The sequence below is a fragment of the Fragaria vesca genome, linkage group LG7, assembly GCF_000184155.1.
Source record: "Fragaria vesca subsp. vesca linkage group LG7, FraVesHawaii_1.0, whole genome shotgun sequence".
NCBI lineage: Eukaryota > Viridiplantae > Streptophyta > Magnoliopsida > Rosales > Rosaceae > Fragaria > Fragaria vesca.
Genome location: NC_020497.1, coordinates 8273650 through 8287417, shown reverse-complemented (window position 1 = coordinate 8287417; position 13768 = coordinate 8273650). Strand labels below are relative to the sequence as shown.

Here is a 13768-nt window from a genome sequence, read left to right as displayed (position 1 = left end):
TTTATCCTCCCCGAGTTATTGAACTTGGAAGAGTTTAAGGTTTCAAAACATACATTTCTAAAGGCTGCCGAGAGGAGAAATAACGTTTCGCCTACTTATACTTCAAATTTGGGGCTGAAAATTTGACAGGAGGAGCAGCTCTGGATTGGGAAGCTTCTGTCAAAATTTCAGGTTGATCAGAGCAAGGGAAGGTGGTGAACCGGTGGTCGGTAGCGGCGGCGGTCTGGAATTTTCCGGCGGCCGGTTCGGAGACTTTCCGGCCGGTTCGGAGACTTTCCGGCCGGTTCTCAGGGTGAGGCCGGCGGCGTTGGATCCATGACGGAAAGAGCTTTCTGGGGATATAAAATTCTGGCGGAGGGCAGTCGGAATTTTGGTCGGAAATCGGGAAAAACAAGGCTGCCCGATTTTAGGGTTTTGGTTTTTAGGGTTTGGAAAAAAAATGGTGGGCTATTGGCTCTAGGGTTAGAACAAAGTGCATGATAACGTGATGAAGAATAAAGTGTAGAGACAAAGAGATAGCAAGAGAATCATCTTATTCATTGATAGGAGCCCTTTATATAGGGAATTACACAATACCAATATGGTAAGGATATGAATACATAGATCTAGTCTAACTACATATCCTATTGGCATAAGGCCAAGGCACACATAGAGAATATCCTAGAACAGGATTTGAATTATTTAGCTCTTAAAGAAGAGGAAATGCTTATTTAGTACTAATTTAAATCCTTTATTGTCTATTTCAATGAATTTAATAGACATGATCCCATTCTAATTTAAAGTGTTTTTATTTGTGCCCAAACACACAAATCTATATTCGATCAAGTCATAATAAAATAATAATTTTTGTATATTTTTAAAATAATTTTACCCTTACCACTTCAACATGTTTAAAGAGAGAGAAAATGAAAGAGTGAGAAGACTTTGTCGGAACCTCACTCGACTTCGGTCACTGGTTATTAACCCTAGTACCTTAGATTTTCTTTGGTCGTCAGATTTCGGTCATCGATAACTCGGTTACTGACCCCCAATAATCAGTTACTAACCTCCAATAGTAGTTACTGACCCCAATAACTTGCTTGCTGACCCCCAATAACCAGTTACTGACCCTCAATAATCAGTTACTGACCCCCAATAACCAGTTACTGACCCTCAATAATCGAATTACTGACCCTAAATAATTAGCTTATTAAGTTACTAACCCCCAATAATCGATTACTGATCTCTAATTACTGACCCCTAATAACTGGATCATTGTTGCTCAATAATCAACTAAAACTCACCAAAAAAAAATGAAGAGAGTATTTTTACACGACGTCACTTGCACATAAATATAATTTGAGCACAAAAATGCAACATATCGTACTTAATTTCAAAAGACACCACAACAATGCAACCAAGCTATTCTCTTCAACCCCTAACCTCGGTCAAGAGTTGAGACAGTTTCCAGACGTTGCTGGAACCTTCTGCCGAAACTCAAGAACTGCATAGCTACGATACTCAATTTCCACACCAAAACTGCCTCTCACTTCCTGATCAATGGCTACCCTTACTTCGCGTACAAATCGAAAAGGAAACAGGTGTTGTTGGACTACGTCGTCTTCCAACCCAACGCTCTCTCGCTAGATTCGGCCACCCTCCGGTCCCTCTTCACGTGCTTGGCTCGTCAATTTGGATCTAGAAACTACATATAACGTCGTTCACCGCAGCCTCTGTAGTGGAGCGATCTGTGCGGGGAGGTAGCCAATTCAGAATCCGATGAGATATTGGTGACGAAATGACTTCGTTGCAGAGGTCACCGTCTTCGTTTCCGGTCTTTCGTTGCAGGAGATCAGCGACAGAGGGAAGGATCTAAATCAGCGATCTACATGAGAGAGAGAGAGAGAGAGAGAGAGAGAATCTAAGACTTGCGTCGGAGGAGGGAGAGAGAGAGGAGAAGGAAAAAGAGATAAGATATATGTAGGTTTAATCATACGAAGGGTAATAACATTTTTTTCATAAGAATTATTGTAATGAGCTAAGAGATAAGAGTTTCATCTGAATAGGTTTTAGTTTCCTTGTTTTTGTGCATTTGGCCATTAAGAATGTTGCTTATCAAACATGTTCAAGTTTAGTTAAGAAAGTCTTCTCTTATATTTTTCTTTTGTTACAATGGAGAGGAGGCACATACCCATTCAACGCCCAAGTTAATAAACATGTCATAACCTATACTACTACTCTGCATACGTTAGTCTCAGGTTGTCACTTCTAAAGCCATATCATAGGGAAAATAAAAAAACTGCAAAAAAGAAAAATTACAGAAAAGAAAAACAACTCGAGCCCCAAAACTAACCCTAGGGTCCAAGACAAACCCTAGCCACCTCAGCAGAACAGTGTCGCCGCCTCCACTGCTGGAAACTAGAGCAGCACCATCAGCAATCTTTCTACTGCCGACATCTCTATCGTACTACCTAGTCTCTCCTACAGGGAAGCAAAGTGGGCACGCGCAACCTAGTTGTGAAAGTTTTTTCTTTGAAAAGAGAAATAAATAACATTAATTAAGAAACCTTTAGGGCAACCAACGTTTACAATGTCAAATAATAAGGCTTTCGAAACCTCACGAGAAACCCTATCAATCCAATACAGAGGCGAAGTACAAAAATGCCCAAGATTAGCTATGGTATCAGCAATAAAGTTCGCCTCCCTAAAAACATGTTTAAAAGTAATTGAATCAAAACTAGTATCTAATGTTCTGATGTCTTGCACTAGTTTGATTAAGCCTAGTTGTGAAAGTTGGATTCTACGATTGAAATGATTTGCTTAATGTCTGAACTTCCAGAGCGTGTGTAAGCTTAATACCTTATCGATTATGAGTTATGTTACACCAATACTCCACCCCTATGAAGTGTCAGAGTGTCCAACACTCCCGACACACCGATACCGATACGATACACCAAAATATGTGTCGATACGCCACGTGGCTTGTCCAAAAAAGTTGACTTTTTAGACATGTTGACCGACACGCCACATCAGCATGAGAACACGCCACGTCAGTGTGTATTGACTGAAAAAAAAAAAAAAAAAAAAAACAAGAACTAAAAGTCTATAACCTAATCAAAGAGGAAGCCATTTTAACGAAGCCGCATAGAAGAGGAACGACGTCGCCGTTCTCTGTCACTGCGAGAACAGCGTCGCATTTCCTTGTCAGTGTGATTGTTCCTCCGCCAACGCTGCTCTGCAAGAACAACGAGAACAGCGTCGCCTTTCTCTGTCACAGCAACTCTTCCTCCGCCGACGTCGCCTCCGCCTAAACCCTCTCTTTGGTTGTATGGTCAGTCTTAATTTCAGCTTTGAAGTGTTTGGTGATTGCAATCTCATTTGCAGTAACAGAAAATCGTATAAGATGTTAATCATTTTATGATCATTCTGATACCACTTATAGATTTGTAAGGCAATGTGCTATTGAAGCATCTGCATTGTGATGTTAAGTGTCATGATATTGCTCAATTGTTGATAGAGTAGGATGGAGCTAGACATTCTTTTATGTTATTTGTTACTATTATGCAATTGCTTAAATTTAGAACATTATTTAAGCAATGTGATGAATTTATTCATATTTGAGCCTTTTTTTTTATTAATTAGAAATATATAAATAAGTAATTATATTTGCCGTGTTCAAGCCATGTCGAAAATACAGTTTTTGAGTTTTGCCGTGTTGCCGTGTCAGTATGTATCGTGTCGCCATATCCGTGTCCATGTCCGTGTCCGTGCGTGTCCGTGCAACATAGATTATGAGTGATAGAAATGCATAAAGGGATTGGATTTGATCCAAACCAAATTAATTAACGAATCACTATCAGAATTAGAAAACCCATAATTAGCAGAGAATTAATGAACTGACTGCACTAATAGCTTCTTCTTCTTTTTGGTCTAACTGCACTAATAGCTTCAACTGACTGCGGTTCCAATTGTTTTTCCCAGGTCCAAGTCGACTTCACAGAAAACTGGGAGTGGAACTGTACTACTGGCGGACGATCCTGACAAGTGGTGTATCTATAGGGTTCCCAGCAAACTGCGCAATGTGAATAAAGAAGCATACACCCCCCAACTAGTTTCAATTGGCCTTTTCCACCATGGCAAAGCAGAACTGCAAGATATGCAGAACCATAAGAAAAAATATATGGATTACTTTTTTAAGCGCCCTGATTTGAGAGATATGGATGCACTAAGAAGCTTTATTGAGGATCGTAAAAACAAGATTCTTCATTGTTATGCAGGGACGATTGAGCTTGGTGACACTGACCTTGTTGAGATGATTTTAGTTGATGCATGCTTCATTATTGAGCTCTTTCTGATGAAGTACGAGCGAGAAAATGGTGGCGAGTGCACGAAGGATTACATATTAAGTTCACCTTGGGTGCGGAAAGCTGCAGAGCAGGATCTGATTCTGTTTGAAAATCAGCTTCCTTATTTTCTTCTCCAAGAACTCTATGACTTTGCATTTGGAGCGTCTTCCATTTCCCATCCTGTAAAAGAAATACAGTCACATAAATCCAGCACCAATAACAAGCGAAACTGCTTCCAGAAGTGCTTCCCTTGCTACTGTGGGATCCATCCCAATGATCATCATGTTATGAAGATGGATCATGATGAGTCCGAGCCTGAACTATACCATGACAAATTTCTTGAGCTGGCCTGTAATTTCTTCAACAACTACAGTAAAGGAAAATCAGTTAAGGTAAAACCGAAACATTTCACTGATTTGATAAGACATTTTATGTGTCCAGAAGAAAAAATGTCGTGGAAGGAAAATACTACCAATAGTATGTATCGTATGAGAAAGCTGACCGCGGCAGGGGTGAACTTTATGCCATTTCCTAAAGACGGACGCTTTGTGGTGAAAGAAGGTAACATCTTATCATCATTAACATGTTTCAAAACGATGGACTTGAAGCTATCACATTTCTGTGTAAAGGATGAGACGGAATGTATCATCCGCAATGTCATGGCAGCTGAGCAGTTTCTGTATCCAGACGATGCTTATGTTTGCAATTACTTCTTGCTGATGGATAAACTTGTGGACACTGTGGAAGATGTAGAATTTCTGATTCGGCAAAAGGTGATCGTTAACATGCTAGGCAGCGAAGAAGCAGTGGTGAACCTGGTGAATCACCTTTGTGATCATATTCTCGAAGAAAGATCGTGCTATGTTGATATCTGTAAAAAACTGAACAAGCACTATGAGAATTCTTGGAACCGTCATGTGACAACCTTGAGACGAGTTTACTTCAAGGATCTCTGGACAAGCAGCTCAACATTCTTCGGAATTGTTGTTCTTGTTTTCTCTATCATTGGATCCATCAAGTCATTCAAATAGTAATTAAGCTTTATCAATTCATTTCTGTAATAATACCTTTGAAAAATAAAGCGTACTTAAAAACATACAATTCTCTGGCTTACAGAAATAACTCAAATAAGTCTCAATTGTAGATTGATCATATGTACTTAATTATTGGCCTTATGGCAAAAGAAAACTCTTTCATTTCTCCATTAATTCTGTTGCTCGGTGACTCATGTATTCTGTTAATCTACATGACACTGATGACAGTACTTACACTTCATGATCAAAGAAAAAATTTACTTTGAACATATGAACAAGTACTTAAATTAAGTTAAGAAATACCGAAAATCAAATATTTTTTTTGTCACCTGTTACTCATAATATAAATTTCATATCAAGAATTTACTTTACCGGATAATGTTATAGTGTGTCGATGTTTTCTTATGCATTAACTTTTATTTACAAGTTTACGATAACTAACTCTATGCATGACATGCATCGTTCACATATTGTAATAAAATTTTAAGATCTAAAAGAGATTACACTTTTGACTCCATCGAAAGAGATTACCCACTTGATTAGTCACCGAGGTAACTAAGCAATTAGACAATCATTACTCTCCACCATAACTCAATTAGTCACTCCGATCCCATAATTAAGCAAAGCCACATCAGTACTCAACTAGCTAGACCGTCAACGGAACCAAACCTCTTCGAAAAAACAACTGATTACAGAGAGTTTACAAGATTAAACTTTCTCTTTTCTAGATCGTCAACGGAACCAAACCTCTTTGTATACGCGTTATTACAGTTGTCTTGTATCGACCTACTTATGTTAAGACTAACTCCCTCTTGCCCTCTTGGTATAAACAAAAAATATGAAGTCTTCATGATGAAACCCAGCTATACTATATACATGTCTTCTGTGGAGAACGATAAATTAGAATCTTAGTCATCAAGAACAAACATCAGTTATCATATCAGGCTGTTTCATTTCCCAGCTCTAGATCCCATTCTGTAAGCTATTACTTTGTTCGATATTATGCTCTATCTCACTTGTTTCGCTTACGTTTTTTTTTTTTTTTTCCTACTGAGGATATTACTAGCTGGCTGATTAATAATTATTGACACTTGATGAAACAGGACTTCAAAAATGGTGGAACCAACCGATTCTGAGAATGAACAAAGCAAGAATGCGCCCGTATTATTTTCGAACGAATGGTCCATCTACAGGGTTCCCAGCCAACTCCGCAATGTAGATGAAGCAGCGTACACTCCTCAAACACTTTCAATAGGACCTTTCCACCATGGAAATCCAAAATTGAGGGACATGGAGGCTCATAAGAAGATATGCTATGAGAGGTTTCGCAATCGTACTTTGAAGACTGAGGAGGAGCTAAGGATCTTCATGATGGATCAGCAAAAAAGAATTCTAGATTGTTATGCAGGTACCTTTAAATGTGACATCGACTTTTTGAACGTCATCCTAGTTGACGCTTGCTTCATTATTGAACTCTTTTTGAGTAATTCTGAACAAGAACATCATAATGCAAATTACTATATAATGAGATCACCGTGGCTGAGGAAATCTGTGGAGAGGGACCTAATACTGTTTGAAAATCAGCTTCCTTATTTTCTTCTTCAAGAGCTATATGACTTCGCCACACCTATCTTTTCCGATGGCCATTCTGGCAATGGATACCAATCACAAGGACATGCCCATAACGAAAGCACCAGAAGTCAGCAGTGCTGCTTCCGTTGCTTCCGTCCCGGTGATTTGCAAGAGAACTCCATCCAATCTGAACCTTTCCAGCATCGCTTTCTTGAGCTTGCCTGCAAGTTCTTTAAGGAATACAGTAAGGGAAAATCTGTCAGGAATAGATTTAAGCCGAAACACTTCACTGATTTGGTTAGACACTTTCTTTGTCCATACAAGGAACTGTCGTGGGTAGAAAATTATGATGACCCTGTCAAAATTAAATACAATGCAAGAAAGCTGAAGGCTGCAGGAGTGAAGTTTATGCCACTTAGAGAACCTTTTGTTATAAAGGAAGACCCTAAGTTGACGTTAATTAACTTAGCATGTTCAATGCATAAGGAAATGAAGCTTACAAGACTTTGGGCAGAGTATGAGGCAGTAGGCATTTTCCGAAACACCATGGCCTTGGAACAGCTTATATATCCAAACAATCCTTATATTTGCGGGTAAGATTATGGTATGTTGATAATTTCAATTATACCATATTTCATGTAATGTTTATCAATTTAGAAACTCATTTACTAGTTCGACAACTCATGCAGTACTTTCCCTACATTTGCAGTTATTTTTTGCTGATGAATCAACTCATCAAAACTGAGGAAGACGTGGAAGTTCTGATTGAAGATGGAGTAATCTTCAACTTGCTAGGCAGCAACAAAGCAGTGTTAAACATGATTAATTCATTGTGTGAGGAGATTAAGGAGAACCCATCCTGCTATGCTGAGATCTGTCAACACATTAATAAGCATTATAAAATGGTTTTGTATCACCCTTTGGTAAGGATGAGACAGGTTTACTTCAAGGATCTTTGGAGAGCTAGTATAGCTATACTAGGATTCGTTGTACTGGTTTTGACAGTTCTCACATCCCTTCGGACATTCAAACTGATTTAATTAAGCTCTACGCATGGAAGCTGTACCTGATCATCTATCTGCATGCTAGCTCCACTGGGCTGATGCAAGACTTGTAACAGTTAAATAGTTAAATGATCGATTGTTTGAATGTTCTTTTGTGATTGTTGTCAAGTAATCTTGTGGTGTGTGTTTTGAGTTTACTTAGTTGTTTTTGGCATAGTTCTTGTGCTTATGCTCAATGGATCAATAACAAACTACAATTACGAATAAGGAAGTCAGATCATATTATCTCAAGAGCATAAACACTTGACCTTTGTCAACTGTAATATGAATTGTGTCAGAGCAGCAAAAGTTATTGAGATGGTAAAGGGCAATATGTGGAACACAGAGTTCTACAAGTAATTCAGGAATAAAGAACACACACACACACACACACAAAAAATGCTAAACTCAAATTCCCTTCCGCCTAAACCCTGATTTTATACATGCTATTCTTATTTCATACCTAAGAAGAAAAAAAAAACAAAAAAACCCCTTAAAAAAAAACCCACGTTTGGTAATAGGTCGAANATCGAGTTACTTGTAATTAAACGTACTGTCCTGTGAGGTAAACCAACTTAAATCTGATAGAGAAGGAGATGATTGATTGAAGAAGCGACACGAGGGTTGAGATCAGGAAACGTGAGAGGAGGAGAGAAAAGAAAGAACGTTGGATTGAAGAAAAATATTAGATAGAAAAACAAAATTGGGGTTTGAAACATAAAACCCTAATTTGTTGGTGACGATATTAGAACTGTATCGAAAAAAAAAAAAAGACAAAAAAAAAGAGGTTGTCGATAACTAAAGCAATTAGACATGCCACTCATTCAACAACTCAGAACTTGAATGAGAAAGAAGACGAAGCTTTATAGTAGTCACTATAATCTTCTTGAAGACAGCCATGGGGACCAAACTTTCACTCCTGAACTTTCTATTGTTTCTTTCATCCCAAATTTCATAAACAGAAGCTTGAAGAGCTAACTTTTTAATCACTACCAAGTACCAACCAAGAGTTGCCTCTCCAAGAATAGCAGCCCAGGAAATGAGATCATGAGTTTCATTAGCAACTTGGCATAAAGAGCATATCTGAGAAGCATGAGGAGAGAACCGAACCACTGGGTCCATAGTAGCAAGTTTACCCCTTATAGCAAGCTGTAAAATGAAACTTAACCGAGAACCCTCGATGTTGTATTCAGGATTGGAATAATTAATTAAGGAAAGTCTTGGTCCTTTAATTAAGATTAAGGTTTCCTTCTTCTAGATTGTCTACGCGTACGGGACCAAATTGCTTAGTTTACCTACACTAATAAGTAATTTAAAACTTCCCTCTTGCCGTTAATCAAGTTAATTATGAGACCCAGTCTTGTATACCTATGTGTATATATACTCCCTAGCTACGCGGAGATTTTAGAACCTTACAACATTGGAGAAGAGCGATCAAATCAGGGGCGTCTCATTTCCCAGCATACCCATTTTGTAAGTTTTACTCTCTCCAATCATTTCGCTATATTTCACTTGTTTCCATTACATGCAATTTCCTTTTTCACTAAAAGATATATAATACTGTACTTGGTGCTGATTAACATATATGCATAATTTGTAAAATACAGTACGTGCACAGTACAATTGTTCGATAACTTGAATTATATTTTTTATATTCATTGTTTTTTTCTTTTTTATAATACATTTATATTCATTGTTGTTCAATATATATATATATATGCGTAAAATTGTATAAAGTAGATGTATTATCTTGTTGGCTTCAAAGTGTACATAAAATTATTAAGTTTCCTCTTAAAAGTATGAAATGCAAAAGTAGATTCCAAATAACGTAAAGTCGGAAGCATATGATACTATAGGATATTTATCATACACTCATTTTATATCTACTTGAATAAAAAGTAAAGCTTACATATAGGAATCAAATTTCAAGACTGAGAACAAACTTATATATTGTTACGTATGTATGTTAGATGAACTTCATATGGTTCTTTATAATGTGGTTCACTTACTATTACTTAAAATAATATACCATTTCATTAATAATTAATTGTCACTAAGGCATAGATGACTTCACCAATGAATGGAGCAAGTGATCACGTCGCGATCAAGCGCACCGAAACAAAACCATTCTTGGACGAGTGGTGTATCTACAGGGTTCCCAGCAAACTGCGCAACGTAAATAAAGCATCATACACTCCTCAATTACTTTCGATAGGCCCTTTCCACTATGGCAGTCCAGAACTGAGGGACATGGAAAGCCATAAACAGAAGTATTATGAGAAATTTCTCAGACGGTGTTCAAAGAATGAGGCTGAGCTGAAAAGCTTGGTGAGCCAACATCAGGCCAGAATTCTTAGTTGTTATGCAGGTACCATCGAGTGCAGAGGCAAATTCGTGAACATGATTCTAGTTGATGCTTGCTTCATCATTGAACTATTTATAACAGACTCTGAAACAGAAAATCATCACATACTGAGGTCACCTTGGATGAGGAAAGCTGTAGAGACAGACTTGATACTGTTTGAAAATCAGATTCCTTATTATTTTCTTCAAGAGCTTTATGACTTTGCCATTTCCAATGCTGAACCTAACATTGCCGAGGACCTTACACCTGATCCACATCGATTCCGTACTCTTTCTTGTAAGTTTTTTAAAGAATATAACAAGAAGAAAAGAGTTCTCGGCAATGGAGTAAAGCTGAATCATTTCACTGATTTGGTTAGACTATTTGTGTGTACAGACAAAGTACAAGGTGACTGTGTCAGTAACCAAAAGAAGTGTAAATATGATGTGAGAAAGCTCAAGGCAGCAGGAGTAAAGTTTACGCACCTTGCAGAGCCCTTTGTAATAGAGTCTTTGTCAACAGGAGTTAGCAGCTGTAGATCCAAGTTAGCATGTTGTCTTACAACCAAGGAGTTGAAGCTTACACGTTTCTGGGCAACATATGATGCTGAGAGCGTCATAAGAAACATTATGGCCTTGGAACAACTCATCTACCCGAAAAAGGCTTATATTTGCAGCTATTTTTTGCTACTTAGTCAACTTGTCAACACTGTGGAAGACATAGATTTGCTGATTAAGGACGGAGTGGTCGAGAACTTGCTAGGCAGCAACAAATCGGTCGAAAAGCTTATTAACTCATTCTGTGTGCACATTGTGGAGGAAATATCCTGCTATTCGGATATCTATGACCAGCTTAATGAGCACTACGAGACCAGTTTATGCAACCGCCGTATGGCAACCCTGAAACAAGTTTACTTCAAGGATCTTTGGACAAGCAGTGCAACTATACTTGGACTGGTTGTCCTGGTTTTCTCAATTGTTGGTACTATCAATTCGCTCATCTATCACAAGCGTTAACAGTAAAGATGCCGGTTATGGTGATTGTAAGCCTCGCTTAACAAACCTAGTAGAATACGGCATATATGATGTAAACTTGTAAAGTGCCGTTTAATTTGGCCATTGATGATATGAAGCAACAAAATTTGAATTCCCTATATATATAAAGGAAAATTCTAATATACTATATGACCGGTATAACATACCTCACAAAATGTGTGGCTATCATTGATTGAAGAAGCAATTAAATGACCATGTAATAACCATTTACCCCTTCAAAAGCCCCCATGTGTCATACAATTAGACACATTTGCAATAGGTTAGGTATGTCATACCATATGGTATTATAGACAAACCCATATATATATATATTCTATATATAAAATAAAAAAATAATAAACGTCAAGAAAAGAATAAAGATGAAGCGTTTAACTGATGGTGTACGTGTGTAACTGTGTACAGAGAGTACGTATAGATAGAGGTAGTACTGAAAGTAAATATGAAACCAATAGAAGAACAAACTGATCGGAATTTTCCAACAAAAGTACAAAATATCTATGGTAGTAAGTAGTAACTAGTAATTGATCTTTGCAAGCAGAAACCTTCATTAAATATGAAATCAAAAGAAGTATTTTGCAAGTTAAAATGCAGTAATTGTAGGCACTTGATCAAGTACAAATGTTCAGTAACTATAGGCAGCACACCAAAGATGTGTAAATTACCGTAAATTACCTTACCGTTTGCCTTTAATCTGTGGATGGCCGGCTTGCCTCCCCCATATATGAAGTAACATGTATGCAAGATAGGCATCTGTTTTTGAAATAACGTAACATTTGGAGGAAGCTAGAACCTGCAATGTATTGTGTGCCCCAGGGCAGTTCTTTGTTCACAGTAATCCGAATTCCGAAATGCTTCTGAACATACTTGATAGGGAATTTTCTTAGTTTGAACATTTTTTATTCTTTTGTTAATTTAATGTGACAAACGAGCCGAACTCGCTCAGACTCGGCCCAGTTTACGAATCCACCGTGGACAAGGATTCTTGACTGGGACTCCTTGTTCTGCACAACATAGGGTTTGATTGTTTGAAGGAAATTCACCTATATATTACTACAATGTTCTGAGTAAAATAACCTTAGGCACGTAAACGATCGATGGAAGAACATGGGGACCTTCCACCCTAGAATATTGATGATATTCTTTTAAGGCTACCAAGCAAGTCCTTATGCCGCTTCAAGTGTGTATCAAAACCATGGAAAGACATGTTATCTGATCATGACTTTGTTATCAAGCACATCAACAGAGCCACTGAGAACAAAGATGTATTCCGCCAAAGAAGAAGAGTGATATTTACCGACGCCGCAGATAGGGACTTTACACTATGGACCTGGACGAGTTCCTCAAAAATCATAATCATGTCGGTGATATTGGTAACGATGATGATGATGATGAAGATGAACAAGTAGCTGCGACTGAGCTCGATTATATTTACCGTGAGCAGCCAAGTGTTCGAGTTCCGTTCTTCCATTCCTGCGATGGTCTAATTCTCCTCGAGTTATCTAATGCGCAGTTATATTTGATTAACCCTGCAACAAGTGAATCCAAGCATCTAGCAAAACCACAACTAGATTTTGGTGTGTCCCCCAATTATAATTATCACCTATATGGGTTTGGTTTTGATTCCTCCACTTCTCACCAGTTGGTTCGGGGAGACATTTCTGCTTGATAAAAACCTTCATTGGCTAGTAACTGTATTTAGTGTCTTTAACTTCGAAGCTGATTCGTGGCGACATAAACCAGGGATCTCGCATGCTTACTTCCCTGCAAGTTCAGAGTTGCATCGAAACGAAAATGGTGTCCTGTTGCATGGTCGTTTCCATTGATTGATGGCGTCCTTCGCTAGAGTCCCAGGAGATGAACAATACGTGATTGTAGCTTTCGATCCAACGATGATTAAGACTCAAGAAATTCAACTGCCGCTTGAATTATCCGGTGGCAGTCAATTGGTAAAAGTAGGGGCCTTCAGAGAGTGGCTATGTATAACATTTGCGACAGAAGAGCCCCATGATGTAGAAGCATTTACTGAGTTTTGGATCACGAAGGAATATGGAGTGAGGGAATCGTGGTAGGGGCGTAGGGAAGGGGGGGTCAAGGGGTTCAGCTGACCTCCCTCACATTTTCTATTAGATCATATTGTTATCTAATTTGTCAGTTGAAATGTGATGTTGGCACTATTTTGACCATTCTAACTAATTAAAGAAAAGTTTGGCATATAAAATATTAATTACAATAATCAATTTGGACAGAGGAGTGTTCAACTCCTCACGTGTGTTTGTTACGTGTGGCTCTCTTATTTTTTTTTAATATAGGTTTCTAATCCGAATCAATGATTGATTGCATCTCCCTTTAATATTACAATTAAAACATATTCCTAGTATTTTTTTGTCTTTTTAAT

At 38.0% G+C, this 13768-nt stretch overlaps 2 protein-coding genes across 2 annotated transcripts; both read left to right on the top strand.

The window, feature by feature from the left end:
• Positions 1–6472: 6472 nt before the first annotated feature.
• LOC101296818 lies at positions 6473–7528 on the top strand. The gene has a single exon (XM_004308470.1). The coding sequence runs from the start codon at positions 6473–6475 to the stop codon at positions 7526–7528; it is 1056 nt and encodes a 351-aa protein (XP_004308518.1).
• A 2510-nt stretch (positions 7529–10038) lies between these two features.
• Positions 10039–11334, top strand: LOC101296528 (UPF0481 protein At3g47200-like). Its single transcript, XM_004308469.1, has one exon. It carries the CDS (start codon positions 10039–10041, stop codon positions 11332–11334), a length of 1296 nt encoding a protein of 431 aa, XP_004308517.1.
• The last annotated feature ends 2434 nt before the right edge of the window (positions 11335–13768 follow it).

Excerpts from the sequence above, each read along its gene's own strand:
- LOC101296528 (XM_004308469.1), top strand. The coding sequence starts at position 10,039 with ATGACTTCACCAATGAATGGAGCAAGTGATCACGTCGCGATCAAGCGC.
- LOC101296818 (XM_004308470.1), top strand. The coding sequence starts at position 6,473 with ATGGTGGAACCAACCGATTCTGAGAATGAACAAAGCAAGAATGCGCCC.